Source organism: Octopus sinensis, linkage group LG9 (genome assembly GCF_006345805.1).
Source record: "Octopus sinensis linkage group LG9, ASM634580v1, whole genome shotgun sequence".
NCBI lineage: Eukaryota > Metazoa > Mollusca > Cephalopoda > Octopoda > Octopodidae > Octopus > Octopus sinensis.
This window is the reverse complement of record NC_043005.1, coordinates 38,234,574-38,255,573: the sequence shown is the minus strand read 5'-3', so window position 1 is coordinate 38,255,573 and position 21,000 is coordinate 38,234,574. Positions and strand designations below refer to the sequence as shown.

The 21,000-nt window shown below is 33.4% G+C and overlaps 1 protein-coding gene across 8 annotated transcripts in view; it reads right to left on the bottom strand.

The window, feature by feature from the left end:
• Positions 1-21,000, bottom strand: part of LOC115215824 (protein lev-9-like) — a 1,149,105-nt gene that overhangs the window by 23,505 nt on the left and 1,104,600 nt on the right. For 6 of the 8 annotated variants that reach the window (XM_036505906.1, XM_029785141.2, XM_036505909.1 and 3 more), the window contains one exon: positions 12,459-12,494. The exons of the other annotated variants lie outside the window; for them this stretch is intronic. In XM_036505906.1, the coding sequence (XP_036361799.1) occupies positions 12,459-12,494 (36 nt within the window). The remainder of the gene's footprint in view (positions 1-12,458; positions 12,495-21,000) is intronic. 8 annotated transcript variants of the gene reach the window in all.

Below are 21,000 nucleotides of genomic sequence, written 5' to 3'. Positions count from 1 at the left end.
AACACAGATATTAATATAACGTTTGCATAGTGACGAGGATGTGATAAGAGCAATGAGATGCAGAAACATTAAAGAGCAGATGTAAATGCACTACATTTTCTGTTCTGGCTCTTTACTTATTGAGTTCAAATCCTACGACAGTCAATATTGCCTTTCATTTCACTAGACATGATAAAGTAATAATAAAGTACTGGAATCAGGTAATTTATCTAGTGCTCCATCACTCTGTTCAAAACTTTCTGCTGCTGTGTCAATGTTAGAAGCAATTATATATGAAAGGCAGTGTACGAAACAATTTTGTAATCACAATATTTGTGTTACTAAGTAAAGAACAAAACAAAAAAAACTGTCTTCAGTGTATCAATGGCATAAACATTTTTCTTATTTGCCTTCTATATGACTGAAAGTGTAGCTTTGGAGTTTTGGCAAGTTATACAAGTACAGGTCTTAAATTAGCGTCCCCAGACACATTACCTCAAAACAAGGACATTAACTGATTCTTAACTACTTTAACAACCTGACATTGATAATTAAATTTTTAATAATGCAGCTGCATGCTGACAAACATTTCAAAAATAGGTGTATTTCAGCTACATTTACAATTTAGGTGTCTATGCATCCATATTTTCCAATTAATTTTAATTTCTTTTTCCTAAGAACAAATTTTCTGCATCAGCATCATCACTTGCTGTTCCCTCTTGCAATTTTACAACATGTCAACTATCTCCTAATTATGTGTGTGTGTGTGTATGTGTGTATTTGTAGTTGTTATGGCAAGATGCTATCATCAGTTCTCATTGACTTTTGCACCAAGGCAATATTGACAACCCTTCAAATATATTGCTTGACTATATATATATATCTTAATGGCGGTGCCCCAGCATGGCCACAGCTCATGAGCTGAAACTAGAATCAATCAATCAATCAATCATATATATATATATATACATACATAGTAGGTGTTCTATTTTTATGACATATAGACAACTAACTGGTGATACACACACATACATACATATGTACACACAAAGTTAGGGGAGTAGAGTAGATAAAATCCAGCTTATATATTTTTCGTAACTAGCAGAACCTCAGAAGTAGTAATTGTCCAAATGAGGGGTTAACCTGATAGCTACTCTTTCTTTTCATTCACCCATTCCTTCATTAATATGCTTTTCTTCTCAGTCTGTATCTTTCCATGCATTTTCAATTGAATCCCTTGTGAGTCAACATGGGGTCCCTTGACAACAATGTTAACTTCTTTCGATTAAAGTATCTTTGGCCTGATGAGTAGCTAGCAGATTACCCCGCATTTGGATAATTTCTACTTCCAAGGCTCTGCTAGCTATTAAATATATGTAGCCTGGATTTTAACTAATCCATTTCCTAACTTTGGATTTCTATTCACATGTATAGAAACCACTGCTGTGAACCATAAGCTCTAAAGCAATCTTTTTAGCTTATCAAATTTCCATATGGGAAAAACTTACAACCTTCTATGTCAATAAACCACTATTGTTCCTGAAAGCTGTTTTTTTATACCTTCTACAGACTGCTTGAAGCTTACTATTTTCCTACGCCTTGATCCTTGGATCTTACCTTTACTTATTATATATATATATATATCAATATTTGCTTTTATGTCAAGTTATGGAGTACATTAACATAAAACTAAAGAATTATTCAATACTTTTAAGTAAAGTACATATGTATTTAACTTTTACCAGAAAAAGATGAAAGTGACTCTAAAGTTTCAGCTTGCTTGCCTGCCTTCCTTAGAGTCTGATAAAGGCAATCATGCTAAAACCTCAAAGTTTATCTCAACCTTTTCTTTGTAAAAGTTAAATAAACACACACATACACACACACATGTACATATATATATATGTACATATGTATATATATGTATATATGTATGTATATATGTATATATATGTATATATGTATGTATATATATGTATATATGTATGTATATATGTATGTATATATGTATATGTATGTATATATGTATGTATATATGTATGTATATATGTATATGTATGTATATATATATATGTATGTATATATATATATATGTATGTATATATGTATATATATATATGTATGTATATATGTATATATATATGTATATGTATAAAACCAACAATCGTTTGCTGTAATTATGTTTTCATAGTCACTTTCATTCATGTCTTTGAAAGACTTTGAATTTGATAAAGCTTCAGAACAATTACAGCTTCCTCAAGAAGCATCTCAAATTATTGAATTTAATCAGTTATTCGTGCTAATAAATGCAAGATAAATGGTTGACCAATTCTTTATTACATACCCTTGTAAATTGCAAGGATTGTGCACTTTGAATTTTATTCAAAAATTTTTATCCATTAAAATCAATGAATACAGTTGACTGAGACCCCCCCACCAAAAAAAAAAAAGAAAAAATTCTGATGATAAATCTTCGGGTTTTTTCAGATTTTTTTTCATCTATATTCTTGTATTTTATTCTTTAAGTTATTGTTCACCTTTTTTTTTTAATATTATCAATAGCATTCACCATTATATTAGCATTTCGTTTTGGCCCATTGGAAGGGTGAATTAATTCAAAAGTTGGAAATCGTGAATATAATATGTGCTCACAACATCAACATGCAAACTAACAAAATGGCTGAATGGCTGAACAAACACTCACAACATGCACATTATTGATGCAGCACGTTGCAGTAATTGAACTTTTAAAGCAATCATTATGAATGTTTAGCATTTTATTTTCTATAATTAACTTTTAAATTTTTATTTTTATGAATTTAAAAATTAATCATTAAAGCATGAGATTGTTATGCACAGTATTTTTTTGAAAAAAATCTCTTTGTGAGAAGAGAAAGCAATGCTTATGACTATTTACAGTGCCTCCAAAGTCAGGCAAGAGACGATATTCTCACATTAGAGATGTACCTTGAATGCTTTCAACAATGTAGACTCTGCTGAAAGCATCCAAGGTGCTAGGCAGTTTTGTTAAAATCAAGCAATGGATGAAGTCTACCACCCATGTAAGTTATGACAGGATCTGAACTCAGAACACAAAAACCTGGAATAAGTACCACAAGGTGCCTGGTTCCATTTCCTTACAGCTCCACCAAACCATTGTCCTGGGTTGCTAATTTTATTTTATTTCTATTAATTCTTAAAATGATGAAAGGCAAATCTGACTTCAGTATATTATACTGACTTATTTTTAGCAGGTGTAAGCCAGTGTTTTGAAGGTGAGACAATAATAGTTTGATTTGACCCCCTGAAGGCTAGGTTGGAAAATAGACTAACCCAGAAAGAGTGGTGGGGGGGAATCAAAGTTAATCATGAGAAAGAATCAACAACTCTGCTCAGAGACTGAGATTGTCCTGTTACCTGTATGATTTGGAAGTGCCAGTTCCACATTAGAACATTTTATCATGTTCTTTACAATGAGAATGTGGGTAGGTTGATGGTTCTTGTTGTTTGACCACATGGCCATGACAGACGAGGAAGAATCTCATGGAGATAGGGACAGATTGGGAATCTGCTTGGCACATCAACCAGGAGGACCCAAGAATATACCACCAAATAATGAATAGCAATGTGCTGTGATGGTATGAACCCCTCATCTTACACGACTTGACCTGACCAAAAGCATTGAATTCAGAAAAGTTAGCTTACTGCAACAGATACATAAAAACATCTAGTTGTTTTTATATGTCTTGATCTGGCAGAGTTTCTACAACTGGATGCCCTTTCTAATGCCAACCACTCCGAGAGTGTAGTGGGTGCTTTTACATGCCACCGGCACAAGGGCCAGTCAGGTGGTACTGGCAACGGCCAAGCCTAAATGGTGTTTTTTTATGTGCCACCTGCACACTAGCACAAGTGCCTGTAAGGCGAATCTGGTAATGATCACGCTCAAATGGTGCTTTTTATATGCCACCAGCATGGACGCCAGTTAGCCATTCTGGCAACGATCATGTTTGGATGGTGTTAAAACAGCAAAAATAATCTTATGAAGTGTGTCAATAAAGCATTAAATGTAAAATGATATAAAAAAATAAATGAGAAGAAATCATAATCATCATCATCATCATTGTCATCATCATTTGTTGATGTTATCATCATCATCACTGGTTTAACATCTACTTTCCACGCTTGCATGGGTCAAACTGGATTAATTGAAGTAGATTTGCTACATCCAGACAGATTGATCTTTTGGTCACTAACCCTCACTTGTTTCCAAGTAACATAACATTTTCCCCAAGTCAGGTTATATTTTCAGGGGAAATTGTAAACAACATTTGGCAGGCTCTTCTCCTCTCATTCATTCTCCACATTCAGCAGTCTTTCATAATGGCTTCTCCAAGCCTCTTTCTTTTCAGAAACATTAAAAGCAAGTACACCATCATCCATGCAAACGCATTTCTCTCCTGTAACATCACAATTTTCTTTCACACACTGTCTCGCAATGCGAAATACCTCAGTTCTTTGGTCCTCACGTCACTGGACATTGGCAAACTTCTTTTCTGTTTCACCCTTGGTTATGTATACCTGCCGCCCAACCTCCTTTTTGGCTAACTGGTACAGTTCCCTGCTACTCCCACATACATACATATATATATATATATATATATATATATGAGGAGTTTCCTCTTTCAGCTTTGATCTCCCCAATTCACTCACATAGTTTTCGTTGGCCTGGGACTGTGGTGAAAGATAACTGCTCAAGGTGTTGCACAAGAGAATTGAGCCTAAAACCACATGATCATAAAGTAAGTTTCTTAACCACAACACTGGCATAACAAAAAAAATAACAATTATTCAGTATGGTACAGGCTACTGGTTTATCATGGCTACTAATCTATCTATTATGTGAGAAGTAAAGGAAGATAGGTTGATACTCCATCATCTCAGTCTGACAGCAGAGATTATCATTGATCCATGTGAATCCAGCGTATTAACAAATATACTAAGTGATCTACTTGTAGTCAGTATAGGATAATACACTAGCTACAGTGCTAGTATGGCATATGTTTCACTACACACCGAGACAGATTCATCATTCAAATGCCCACAGAAATGTTAAAAATAATTGCTGCTAACAGGTTGAAATATGATTTCAAGATAAAAGTGATCTCAGTTTCATGCTGATTTTTGCTTTGGCTGAGGACAACAAAGTATGATAGTAAAAATCTCTAAGAAATATAACTTTTATACACACACACACACATATGCATGCATGGCTGGGTGATGATTAAAAAGTTTACTTCCAAACCATGACCGTTTTCGATTCTATTCCACTGCATGGCACCTTGGGTAAATCCTTACCTAAATTATATAGGTAATTATATATAAATACGTACCAATTAAGAAAATAATAATCAACAATTATCTATAATATTTCTCGGTGCAGAATACTAATTTTCAGAAGGAAAATATTTATTGACTTGAAATAAAATAAATTAAACAAATTTCTTATTTGTATATTTGCAATAAATGTATGTTATTTATTTCTTTGTTTTCAAAATGTTATCAATATAATTGTAATCTATTCCAATGAAAATCTATTTACAAAATTACATTTAAAAAATTTGTATTTTTCAAGAAGACACTCATTCTGAACTTCCTAATGTTAACACCCTCTGTATCTCTCTTTTACTTTCTCTACACCACTCTGTCACTCTACAGTCTAAAGTATGACAGTAGATATCAACCAGCCAATCAACCAACCAACATTTATTTTGGCTATTATTAAATAGAAGATTGGAAAAACTGGTCAAAGAGTTGCAGACTGTTTTTGAGTATATAGTTTAGCCATCCAAATGTAATAACACTGGATTACGTCAATTTGTCATTGTAATTCTGAAACTCATTATTTCAATTATCCTGGCCATGCTTACCTTCATCTGACTGGTGGCATTTTACACTATGAATCAAACCCCTTGCTAATATCAAGAACAGCTAATCTTCCCTCTCCAAACGGTTTGCTTAAATGGAATTCATCATCACCTTGTTTTCATACAGTAACACTACTTTTATGTAACATCCTCAACTCACTGATAAATGCCTTGTTAGGTACTTCACAATCTCTTCTTCCTACACACATATCCATACCATTAGACCTTATTCACATCAACTACACAAAAGTAAATACATAGACACACACACTCACACAGTATGTTTACATACCCTGCTCTAAACAAATGTATTCACTTCTCTACACACAAAAATATTCTCACAAAAGCTTATTCAAACCTACTTTCACATTTTACAGAATTGAAATTGCACATGTGTGTTTGTGTATTTATGTACAAATGTGCCATTTAAACTTTGTGGGTCTCTCCACCTGACATCTTTGTGCTTAACTTAGTCTGGCATACTAGCTCTTTCAATGTTTGTCTCCAACAGAAACAAGAGCTCATCTTTACCTTTCAAACCTTCCATTCCCTATGGACTCAATTACTAGTTTCTTATTACCGTGCATATTATCAACTACAGACCAAAACTCACTAGTAACGTAACATTCAGGCAACAAAGCATACACACAAAATGACATATCCTACCCATGGCAAACCTTGAAATGGTCCATTAGGAGACTTCCTCCTTCCTATTGTACACATCAAAGCAGAGATGAATGTGTTTACATTCTTATATTTCTTTCAGAGGTAGGTTTCCTACTATATATGTATATATATATTTTGTATGATATATGTGTATTTATATTCATATATTGCATATATAAACACATATGCATAAATCTCTCTCTCTCTTTCTTTCTCTCTCTCTCTCTATATATATATATATATTATATACATCCATAGACATATGCTCTCTTATGTAGATATAGATACAATATTACGCACTTACTAAAATTTTAAAATAATAGTATAAAATAATAGTATAAATAATAGTATAAAAATTGCACTTGTAACAACAACAACAGTAATAATAATAATAATAATAATAATGATAATGATTGCAATGGTCCCTCCAATATCTTCAATAACAATTTTTCAAAAACTTCACATAATCTGCAATGAATGGCAAATATGTCTGCTATCAGTTCTTAGGTTTTGATATTCCTTTAATGTAGCTGGAGGGGGAAAATTTCACTTCAAAATTGTCCCAATATATTGATTGTCTTTCTGTGTTTCTATTGCTCTCTCTCTTTCCCACTCTTGTACCCATTTATTTTGTTTTATTTCTCTTGTGTTATTCTACTTGCTCCAACTTCATATGCAGTCTTTTCCTATCATTCTTTAATGCATGCATGCACGCATGTGTGTTTGTGTATATATATATATACATATACATGCACTCACATATATACACATGCACACATACATATCTACCAATATAGACAAACATACATATTTATATTTATTATGTATGGAAATATGTATACATGCTTATGTGCATACAGTTCGTGTGTACTGGATATATTCATGACTATGTAAGTATGTGAATGCTTTTGTTTCTTCAAAGATTTTTCCTGTTTAGATGTGTGTACATATATATGAAGAATCATATTAAAAGGAACAGCAATTTTGGTTATCTTCCTATGTTTGAAGCTGTTTCTGCTATCTTAGATTTGTCACAGTGTTTTGTGTGCAACCAAAGATGATCAATAGAATGGAGTGTTAAGAACAGATTTTTATTATAATTATTTCTTCAGTAGTTTCATGTGAGTTTCTATTGCGCCACCTGGTGCACTTCCATGTTCCCAAAAGTGTTCACAGCATTCTTACTATTGTAGGGATTGGTAGAATATTGACTCCTCCTGTTGGTATTCTTTATCAGAGTGTTTTGTTATAGGGTTTAGTTTATTGTTTCTTGTTATATTGGTATTTGTGTTGTTGTGCATGATAATGTGTAATGTGAGTTCATCATCATCATCATCGATTAATGTCCGTTCTCCATGCTAGCATGGGTTGGATGGTTCGACTGGGATCTGGGAAGCCAGAAGGCTGCACCAGGCTCAAGTCTGATCTGGCAGTGTTTCTACAGCTGGATGCCCTTCCTAACACCAACCACTCCATGAGTGTAGTGGGTGCTTTTCACATGCCAGGCGAGGCTGGCAACGGCCACAATCAGATTGGTGCTTTTTACGTGCCACTATTGTTTTAGATTATTAGGTGCTTATTGTATAGGGTGTGTCTGTGGGAGATTGATCTAGTTGAGCTATTCCGTTGAATGAATAGTGTCTTGCACAAGATGTGGGCTGCTCCAAACAGAGCTATCTGGTGGACAGTGTGTGGTGTCATGAATCTGGTATGATTTCTATGTTTCTTTTTATGTCTTTTAGAATTATACCTAATTCTTCAGATACTAATGGTATTGTTTTCACCTACATACCCTACATCTTGAACATTTCAGTTTCGAGGCTCTTATATTTTGGTAGCTTTGCCACATCTTTATGGGCAGTGAAAGCAAACAAGATATGGTACAAAGATGTGCCAAAAAGAGTATGCAACAGTGACTTGGCCACTATAACCTGGGTTAACCCTGTCCAAACTGACAAAGGGATCATTGAAGCATAATAATAAAGGACTGGAAAACAAATACCTGCACACTGATAGATTGCAATCCCCTCTGACAAAAAACAACCACAAAAACAATTATTATTAAGGTGATAAGCTGTCAAAACTGTTAGAACATCAGACAAAATGCTCAATAGCATTTTCTCTGGCTCATTGCCTTCTCAATTCAATTTTGCCTTTCATTCTTTTGAAGTCAATAACACCAGTCAAGTACTTGGGTCAACGTAATCAACTTCCTAGCTGGCCTTGCCACAAAATTAGAAAGATTTCATCTTCTGCTTCTAATTGTTACTATCATTATTTTATTGTTGCTTTGTTTTGTGGGAGCTGTTCCAAATCTTACACAGAAATCTGAAGTATCACCTACTTGAATGTTTTACTCTGGGTGTTATTACCTCTGCCTTAGCGAAGGTAGTAGTATTGTTTTCAGTCGTGTTTGTTTGTTTGACCTTGGACAAGATATCTTAAGAACTACTCGATAGATTCAGATGACACTTCCAAGGATGTTTGGCCTGGTGATTGGCACAAACTGATTAGATTTGGGGATCGATCTGGTATCAGACAGAGATTCTGAATTATTTTTCCAGTCTTTTACTTAATTTTTGAGAGCAGTCAGGTTCATTTTTAGTATTCTCATTTGTGAGAGCAGTTGAGTTTATTTCAGGTATTCTCATTTTAAAAATCATCTCCAGCTAATCGTTGAGAGGACATTAGTGTTGTCTTGGCAGAGGTTTGTGATCTGTGGTTGCTCTTGTTTATGGCTAACATTGCTATACTATAGGGAAAGGAGACCAAAATCTGTTATTTTTCAGTTTCAAAAGGTTTTAAAGAATTGGATGAGGACAGTACACATGGGAAATATTGTTTGATATTCTGCTAATTTGGGGTTTCCTGGTGTTTGGTTATATTGTTTAATAATTCCATTTGGTATTGTCCTCAAAACTTTACCTGATCACGGGTAAAGTATTTGTTCTGAGAGTCTATATTTTTGAGACCTCAATTTCAGCATACTAGTATTTACTTAATCTTTAAAATGTTTCCATAGAAATGTTTAAGATTACTGGAATTGACATATCTATGAGCAAACATATTTTGTCTATATGATTTTTTTAAAATCACAATATCTGGTCCATTGACCTGAATAACTCGATCAATGTGAATACTTTATATTTATAATTGTTTTTGGGAATATTGCAAATAGCAATAATAGTAATCTTTTCTAATATAGGCACAATATCATAAATGTGTGAAGATGGTACATTATTTTATTGACCCTGGAAGAATGAAATGTAAAACTGACCTCTGTTGGATTTGAACTCAGAATGTAAAGAACTGGAACAATAGCAACACTAATAATTTTAATCCTTATTGACTACAAGAGCTCAAAATGTTGCAACAACATATTGTGTCACTCTCGTATTAAGGGTAATTTTACATTTATATTATTTTTTCTTCATTGTGTGAGTTGTCTGTATGTGGTCTTGTATGCAATGGTCTGCATTTTCTTGATAGATTTGTGACTTGGGGAAAATAAAATGCATGTCTTGTGTGTTAGTAGGAGTTGGTAAAATAAGATGAACTTGGATTATGAGTTCTGTGGATATTGCAATAAGTGAAGATAATTTCCTAAAGAATAACTACATTTTACTTCTGGTTGGTCATTGCCATGTTCTGAAAGAATTTTGAAGAGATGAAAAAAGCTAATACAGTTCTATATTTAAGAGATGAGGAATTATATACATTATTTACAATAATAATATTAACAACATTAAAAAATACCTTAGGAATGAGAACCCAGGTTCAAAATTTCCCCAAGACACCTGATGATAGCTGGAGGGTATATCAGCCAAAAACATTGTATTAACAACAAACAAGATGAGGGCAAATATTTGTCAATTGTAAATAATGTAAATAATGAAAAAAGCTTTTAGGTTGCTGCTAGTTGCCAATAAGTTGCTTAAGGGAGAGTGGAAAATACCCCACTTATAAAAGGATGAGGTAGAAAGAAAAAGGAGTGGGAAATAGAGAGCTAGAAATGGACAGTTATAAGATAACTTAACACAAAATAAAAAGAAGCAATAGTTAACCATTCCAATATCAGCCTACCTGACACTGCCCTTGATTTATGCAAGACTGTCTATTTTAAAATATAACTATGTAAATTTAAAAATTCAGTCATTATTTCATGTAAGAAACTTTTGTGAACATATGTTCCAAACAGCTGCTTAATGATGGAAATATTTGTTATTTCAGTAGATCCCACCAATTAATTCATTATTTTAAACATTAAATGAAGCATACTGGAAGTATTTTGTGAGAAATATGGTCATAAAGTTAAAAGCCACAACAAAAAAACAAAAAACAAAAAAAAACAACTAATTTCATTTAAGATTTCTGAAAGAAAGATTTACAGTCCAAGAGGTGGGTCTGCTTCATTGCAACCAGTAGAAGAAGGATCATCATCATCATCATCATCATAGCTTTTAATATCCACTTTTCCATGCTTGCATGGTCCTGATGCAATGGATGGGTAAAGGAACATTTTCTATGGATGAATGCCCTTCTTTTTGCCAACCCTCACCTGTTTCCAAGCAAGATGATATTTCCTAATTGCCACACGTTTGTCACAGAAGAGTGGAAATGAACATGTTGCTTGTATGACAGAGCGCTCGTTTACAGTCATGTGATGTCAAGATAAAGGTGCACATACACACACACGTGTGAGAGCACCTTTATCAAAACAGAAACAATAAAAAGGCAATTGATTTATCAAATTGTGAAGATTAAGTCAGCAGGAATAAATGGCTGGAGAGTAAAAGCAAGTCTTGGAAGTGAGAATTATTTGTAGCCTTAGAAAATTGGTCTTTAAGAAGTGGGTTATCATTCTTCTGATGTTTGGGAATCTATGATATTGTACATGTATACACACAATGCAAAACAAATATTGGTAAGCAACATTTTCTGAATCACTTAGTTGCCTTTGTTTTCACTCATTTTCTATATTTAATTCCTTTGTATAAAATATTTAGTTAACTTATATATGTACTACATGCAGAATTGTATACACATTTCATATATTAATAAATAGATGATACACACACACACACACGCATACATATTATTTTGTGTGCCCATATATATATATGGAGACATATTGCACTGCAAAAAAAAAAAAAAAGGTAAAAATTAATAAATGAAAATAGAGGGACAAGAAAAGAGCAACAATATGTAGCTAACGTGCAAGTATGTTCACTCATATATAAATTCCTGGAGAGGATAAAGAATTCAAAGTAAACAGCAATCTTTGATGCAAACACTTTCAATACATAATGTTAACATAATAACAAGTTAGGAGAAATTTGCTGCAAAATCACTGAAGCAAAATGACATGAAATTTCATCCATGAGTACCTATATATATATATGTGTGTGTGTATGTATGTGTGTGTGTGTTGATATATATATATATATATATATATATATATAAATTTTTATGCTAAAAAATGAGTGTGTGAATATGTGCTGACATAGTTAATTATATGTACTTGTTCATATATTTTTCTCGTGTTTATAATATATATACATATATATATATATAATATATAATATATATATATATATATAGTCTTGTATGCATATATATATGTATAATTATATAAAATATGTTATATATATGTGCGTTTGTGTGTGTGTGTTAATCATATGTATATCTATAATTATATAAAATATGTTTTATATATATGTATGTATCTGTATAATTATTCACTATATGTGTGTGTATATGTATGTATGATTGCATGCTTTCGGTTGTTATTATATATTTAAAGTTATATAGGAATATCAGAAGAAAAAAAGAAACACCCAAAAAATGCAGCTTTCGGGATTGCAGTTAAAATTGTGCAAATCTTACCAAAATAAGGTATATGGCCTGCGATAAAAATAGGCTCTGCAAAGAAAAGGGGTATTTTCTATGTAATGTAGGTAACAAAACCAAGCAAACAAGAAGAACGAAAAAAGAACAAAAAAGGAATTTTTAAAAAATACATAAAAGAAATAAAACAAAATACAAAAATACAGAAAAAGAAGTAAAATAAAATATAAAAGCAAATATAATAATGATGTAAAAATTAATGAAATATAAACTCAAACTAAAGCAAAGAAAATGAGGTTAAATATGTTATTTGCTTAAGAAGCGATATTAAAGTAAATAGGGATAATATAAAGATAGGGGAAAACCAAGGAGAGATTGAAAAAAGAAGATAGAATGAAATTAACCAAGTGTATATATATATATAATATATAATATATATATGTGATCATAGAAACAAGATATAACTTTAAAAGTGAAATAAAAAAAATATAAAATGTGAATCTAATTGAGGTATAACTCTAGGAAGTGAAAGAAAACTTAAAGAAAACTTCAGCTGAAGAAAGTTAATGCTTATATAGTTGTAAACCTTATCATTTTAAAAGTAACTTTCAGGTTAAGAGAGAAGAATGGAAGGAAAAAAAAAAAAAAGAAAGAAAATATATCCAATAACGGAACAGGATTTATGTAAAGAAAAGGAAAAAAAATTAAGCATGGTTCTAAGTTTTTCAATAAAAATATATTAGTTTAAACCTTATCGTATCTAAAATAATATATGTTATAAACCTCATTTTGAAAGAAAAAGAAAAATGTAGCAGGCCAACTGATGGGACGTGAACCATAAACCTCTCCTTTTGCTCTGTGACCACTGATCACATTACCAATGTATTCTGCAGAGTGCCCACCACAACAGTAAATCGATTTTTTTTTAGCTATTTATAACTGTTAATATTTTATTTTTTCAAGATAATATGATGGCCACTTTCTTGCTTTTCTTTTTACCTTGTAAAATCGCAAAATGGCATCTAATGCAGTTTATCCTTCTTAAAAATAGTTTTGCAACATATTACAAATCTATTTACAAGCCTATGCTTCTTAGATGACTTAATAACTACAACATTATGCATTCATCTCCTGGCCTCATACATTTTAATCAGTATCTTCTCTAATCATCTTCAGAGCTTAAGCTTACAGTTGAACATTCAGATCTTTGCCTTAATATTTTTACCAACAGTGCCATAGTGAAAAACTTCCCTGGAATTTAAACTTATATCAATCAATACCTTGGGCAGGAAATTTCATGGACAAAAAGCACGAATTAATGGAATGAATATGTATGTGTGTATATATGTGTATATATATATAATATATATATATATATATATATATATGTGTGTGTGTGTGGTGTGTGTGTGTGTGTGTGTGTGTGTGTGTGCATGTATTCTTTTGTGCTTTTACCTGTTTCAGACATTTAACTACAGTCATACTGGAGCACCACCTTGAAGGATTTTAGTTGAACAAATCGACCTCAGGAATTATTTCTTAAGCCTAGTAATTATTCTATCAGTCTCTTTAGCCGAACTGCTAAGCTACGAGGATGTAAACACACCAACACTGGTTGAAAAGTGGTGATGGGGGTGGTAAACACAGATACATACATTGTATATCTGTTTGATAACACAGCCCGATATGGTTGAGAAGCTTCCTTTCTGAGCATGTTGTTTTGCGGTTTTGTGTTCAATCTCATTGCTCAGTGTTTTGGGCAAGCATCTATTACTATAGCCCAGGGCTGGATGAAGCCTTATGAGCAGATTTCATATATAGAAACTGAAAGAAGTCTATCATTTGTGTGTGTGTATTTTGGTATCCTGGTCGACATCATGTCATTGTTGTAAACAAACATCACTATCATACAAGCGATGTTGTTTCCAATCTTCTGTAAAAAGTAAAACTGATTATGGGGAAATATTACCTTTCTGAGAAACTGGTGGGAAAATCTGCCTCATGTTTCAATGGATTTCATCTGGTCCATGCAAGTATGGGGAGTGGATGTGTGTATATATGTGTGTGTGAGGCCGCATGGATTAGTGGTTACGGTGTTGCATTTACAATTGCAAGATTGTGATTTCAATTCCTAGACTGGGTGGTGTGTTGTGTTTTTGAGCAAAACACTTCATCTCACATCGCTCTGTAATCATTTCAGCACCTGATGTGTGGTACACAGTGCACATGTTCAGAAAACGCTGATTTGATGGAGAAAGTGATCACTATAAACAAATCATTTGTGCAGGTCATTCAGAAAAAGCTGAATGCTCATACATCATCTTTGACAGGAGAGTCTGTCACACACACACAATTTGTTCATATTATGCTTGTATTTCTGTACTGGAAAGGTTGGATGACTTCTTATTTGAAGCAAATTTTGGGGCTAGATGCTCTTCCTGTCACAAACTTGTACTTGTTTTCCAAGTTAGAGATTTTTGGTTATCCCACTTAATTTCAAAACCTCAAAGATACAGAATGTAATATTTACCTTGAATTTAAACCTGTCAACACTGTTTCTTGCTCAAATAAAGAAACTGAAATGACATCTTGAAAACACAAATACACGCACATTCACGTGGTGCAGTTTTATACAACTTCCATCCATGAAATTTCCTCACAAGTCACTGGTTAGTGCAGGACTTATAGTAGAAAACACTATGGAAAATACTATTAAAGTTTTATATAGAAAACACTATTAAAGGTAGCAAGCTGGCAGAAATTTTAGCATGCTGGGCAAAATGCTTAGCGGTATTTCATCTGCTGTTACATTCTGAGTTCAAATTCTGCCAAGGTCAACTTTGCCTTTCATCCTTTCGGGGTCGATAAATTAAGTACCAGTTATGCACTGGGGTCGATGTAATTAACTTAATCTCTTTGTCTGTCCTTGTTTGTTCCCTCTGTGTTTAGCCCCTAGTGGGCAATATAGAAATAAGAAAACACTGCCACACAGTGGGACCAAACTTGAAACCACATGGCTACGAAGCAAGCCTACATTCAGCTCACCTAATATAATATTTTTATATTTATTATCTGCTGTTTTGAGTGGTTTTTGCAACAGTCTTGAATTGGCAGAAATTAAAAATATTTTGATGTTTTCAACGTAAATGAGTTCTGGTTGTAAACTATCATGTCTATCAGGAATGCTACACTCTTTCACACTATCATATATTAAGATCTTTTATTTGGTCATATAGTTTTAGAGAAAGGGAAAACAGACTTACATGACATTTATGCATGTTTTATTAAAAGAGAAATTATTCATTTGTAGGCTTCATATACTGGATTGCAATTTTGTCTTATGCCACCACCAAAATTCTAATCTCTTGTTCTATGGTATTCATTACTTGCAACAAAACTATCAAAATTCATTACTTCCTTTGGAATAAATAGATAAAATCAAGAGAGAGAGAGAGAGAGATAGAAGGTGGATATTTAAATGTTTAAGTTTTTTTATTTTATTTATAATGTTTTTAGTATGGGCTGGAAAGGCCTGTACATTTGTTATTTTTAATACATAATTTACTATTTTCAGTAATGGCAATCATTCGGTTATACAAGACATCAATCCTGTAAAGTGAAATGCCACACAATTTGATATCTGTGGACAGAACACTAGGCTTGAGATTATGATCAAAACTTTAGCATAGGTTGAAAAGATCTGCAAATTTAAACATTTTGATACATAATTTATTACTTTCAATTATGCCAATCACTGAGTTATGCAAGACAGCAACCCCATAAAGTGAAAAGTCACACAATTTAATATAGGTGGACACACCATTAGGGTTGTGATTATGATCAAAACTATGAACTTGTAAACTTATCTTTTAATTCTCATCATTTTTCAAATGTTTTGCTATTTTGATAAAAGCATTTTTTTCTACAGAACAATGAAACATTTTCACAGGATAAAAGAACATTTTGGTACCCATGTTTATATTGCTATGCTTTGAGTTGTTACTTAAATTGTTTGATTGAGTTTAACCCAATGAGAAATATTCAATAACATTTGTTAGTCAGTTATTAAATGTTAGATATTTTTGGTTTTACTAAACCTGGACAACAGCAGTATAACAGTGAGAACCACAGCTTGTAATGGTAGCTATCACTAAGCAACTGAGGGTATCTGAGATGACATACAAGCACAGTGAATCAGTCGGTTGGCCTGTAGAAAGAGTAAATCAAACCTGAAGCAGACTGAATGAAAGTTGGTAATGATGGTCAGATAGTAAACACTGCAATATTTTGGCCATCTATCAGGGCCCAGAATCTCTGATGGATAGATGACAATGTGAAGAAAGAAGATATAGAAGCAGAAAGATCCCTCAACCAGTTAAAAAAAAGTACAGGAAATGCATATGATAAGAAAGAAGAGAGAGACTTATTATATAGATGATACAGCAAACTTGCCCTCAATGATACAGAGAAGAAATAAGTATGGAAATTTTAATCCAAGAGGTTGCTGAATGAGAAGAATAAGTGGGAGAGAGAGAAAGCAGGAGACCTCTTGAAGCAGATCCAACAGAAATATTAGTCATTGAAGTTGACAGCATTAAAGTCAATAGCTTGATTAAAGATATGAAATGAGAAGTAGTAACTGGGCAATGGAGTAGTAATTGAAATGTTGAAACTATCTAGTAACGTGGAATATATACTAATCACTCAGTCAGTCATATAGATACAGCAATGTAAACCTAGGCATGAAAGAATTAAAGTTGTATCAGTGGAAGACTAACCCAGAAGGAAGGCACTGCATGTAGCAGATGCACAGGAGAATCCTCCTCCTCATCATTGTTTTAATCTCAACTTTTCTATGCTTGCACAGATCAAATGGAGTTTATTGAGGCAGATTTTTTATGGCTGGATGCCCTCCCTGTTGCCAACACTCACTTGTTTCTAAGAAAGTCTAGATATGTTTCTGCAGAACATTGTAAATGAATGACACTGCTTGTATGAGAGTGAAACTCATTTACAACTATCATACAGTCTCAAGACAGGGAGACAAATACACACACTCGCATATATACATGCATAGATATATATGATAGGTTTCTTTCAGTTTCCATCTACCAAATCCATTCCCAAGGCTTTGGTTGGCCTGGGGCTATAGTAGAAGACATTTGCCCAAGTCGCCATGCAGCAAGACTGAATTTGAAATTATGTGATTGGAAAAGGATATTAATATGATAGAAAAAAAAAAAACTCAAGGAGCTTTTACTTCAGCAGGCAACAGAGGGATTCTCTTTCTGTGTGAAAGGCTGATTGTATGACACTTATGTACAAAATGTGTAGCTGCAGGATAGTGAAACATGGAGGATGTGAAAAGGCTAGAAAGAAATCAAGCATTCTGTTGGATTTGAATGCTAGTGTACACATATGCCAAAGAACAAATATGCTGAGAGAAAAAATAAGAGGAATTGAATGAAGTGTGCAAGAGAGAGTAAACAGTACTGGTATGGATGTATGTTATATATATAGATAATGGCAGTTGAGTAAAGAGGTGCCAAACAATTAAGGGAGAAGGAACTTGTGGAAGAGATAGGAAGAAGTGATGGAAAATGATCTCTGACTGAATTTCTTAAAAAGAGATGACAAGAAACAGCAGCAAATACCAAAATGCTGTGATAAGGAAGACCCATCAAAATCATGAGAGCATTGTAAAATGGACATAAAAGGAATGAGGATGATGACAACCAACAAAGATGATAAACCTGAAGGTAAATTAACTGCAAGGCATCAAATATATTTTCCTTGAATGAAATAGATTCTGCATGGGATCTCTGTTCCTTCTCCCTTCTTTTGGAAAGTGCCACCAAAACCGCTGCCACCACCACCACCATTATCATCATCATCACCATCATTATTTACTGCCCATTTTCCATGCTGGCATGGGTTGGATGGTTTAACAGGATTTGGTAAACCACAGGTTTTGAGTTGTGTTATAGTGTCAGCTTTTGCATGGTTTCTACAGCTGGGTGCCCTTTCTAATGCCAACCACTTTACAATGTGTACTCAGTGCTCTTTTTTCATGCTACCAACTCTAGTGTAGTTGTCAAAATAGTTGCAAGAGAGGAAAAGAACAAGAAATGGGAAAAGCAATAACATTCCTCTTTGAAAATGTTCCTCAAAAGAAAAATATCATGGTTACCTTTGAAATCAGTGACTTTGAAAATCAAAAAAATTTCATGGATTTGAAGCAAGTGTTTTATGGTAGAATACTTATTACTAGCTTCAGCTATTTCACATTGAAAAGCTGGTGCATGACCTACTGCAGTAAGCTAAGTATTCAAAGCATTGCATTGTAAACATGGAGAATATGTTAATGTATGTAATTGCCTTGTGTAAAATGTTCATGCAGCATCAAATCATAATTTTTCATTAGTATCTGCATGAATCGTTGAAGCAGTAATAACGTAGCAGTTATCAGAATAGAAGTAATGATGCTGTTGTTTGTAATAGTATTAGTGTATATAGTAAGGCAGTAAGCCAGCAGAATCATTAGCATGCTAGACAAAATTCTTAGTGGCACTTTGTCCATCTTTATGTCTTGAGTTCAAATTCTGATGAGGTCAACTTTACTTTTTATCCTTTCAGAGTTAATATGATAAGAACCAATTGAACACTGGGGTTGATATAATCAACAACCCTCTCCCCAAAATTGCTTGTGTTGTGCTAAAATCTGAGACTAATATTACTGTTTATAGTATTATTGTTAGTGGTGGTTATAATGAGCATTAATTCATTTACATAGAAAAATATTCCGACCACTGAAAATCCATCCATCCATCCATCCATCCACTCATATTAGTCTGCTTCTTGGCCTTATTTGTTCTATACATTCTGTTAGTCTGTAGGTGAGTGGATATAGAGATAGAACCATAACTGGTGTATAGTGTGGATGATTATCATCATCACATTTCATTATTGCCATTGTCATTACTGTAAATTGTAATATCTGTTTTCCCATGCTTGAATGGTACAAACAAGATTTATAACAATAGGGTTTCTACAACCAAATACTCTTCCTGTCACTAACTTTCACCTATCTCCAAGCAAAGTAATGTTTCCCCTTGTCCATACATGTTTCCATGGAAAATTGCAAGCAAATATTACTGCGAGTATAACAGTAAAGTTTGTTTACAATCAGTGAGCAATGTCAAGACAAGGACACACACATACATGAGTGCATGCAAAAAACTTCCTGGATTTAAGAAAATCACAAAAGGCCTGGCTGGAGGCCCAACTTTCTAAATCCATTTACAGGGCTTAGAAAAACTGAAGGGATGTGGTAATTAGTGTGTGAATCTGAGAGGGGAATATGTTGAATAAAATTATAATTAACTGATCCTCCTGTATTTTTTTTTCACCCAAAGCCAGGAACTTTTCAGCACCCCTTGTATATGACTAGTTGCTTTTCAATTTCTATATGCCAAATTAATTCACAAGGGTTTGGTCAGTCCCTGCAAGTATAGTAGAAGACACTTGGCCAAGTGGGACTGACCTTCAAACCACATAGTTGTGGAACAAACGTCTTCATCACACAGTCTGTATCCTTAGATCAAAGAGTAAATTATTGGTTATTAAACTGAGAAGGTATACTTCTTGTCCATTATATTTAATATTAATGTTGTAATAGCTGGAATAACTTCGTTAAGTGGTAGTAATTTTATAACAGCCAACACAAGTAGCAGAAACTAGTTATGAAGATAGCAGCAACACTAGTGGACATACTAATAAAATCAGGTTATTCTATAAGTAATTTCCGTTTGTTGAATAAAGACAATTTAAATGTGATTCTTTATGTTTAAATGTTCTATGAATCTAGCTCAATTAACTGCAGACTTGAAAAATAATGATGCCAATTAGAATACTAATGTTGCTTTAAAAGACTACTTGGTTAACATGATAGTACAAAAAGCCTAGTGAAGGTGTGTGGCTTGGTGGTTAGGGTGCTCAGCTCACTGTTATAAGGTTGTGGGTTCAATTCCTTAAATGCACGGTGCTTTATGTCCTAGGGCAAAGGCATATCAATTCATGTTAGTTCTATCATTTACTCAGTTGAAAATGAGTACCAGCCAAATACTGGTGTAACCCTCTGTCCTCCCTTCAGCTGTCACATGAAAAATGATCTGCTGGGTCAATCGTGGAAGAATTAAGAATGTCCGTCCGTCTGTCCATCCTTCCATCCTTCCTTCCATCCATCCATCTGTCCGTACATACATGCATGCATACATTCATTCATTCATTCATGCATTTGCTTTGCTAGTTTCTTGATTTGAAATCTTGTGTTGAAATAAATATTGTTATATTTGGGGATGGTCATTTTGTAAATAAATGCACACACTTTTTGACTTTCACTTCAGGATTACTATTATTAGTTATTGGTTATTTTGTCAAATCTCTTTCATCACACATACTGTGACCTCCCCAATGACTATTTCTTCTTCTTGTCTGTATCTCTCCTCTTCTTTCTGGCTTTATTCTCTTCATTCTATATTGTCTTTCTGTGGTACATATACCTGTCTGTGCATGCATTTTC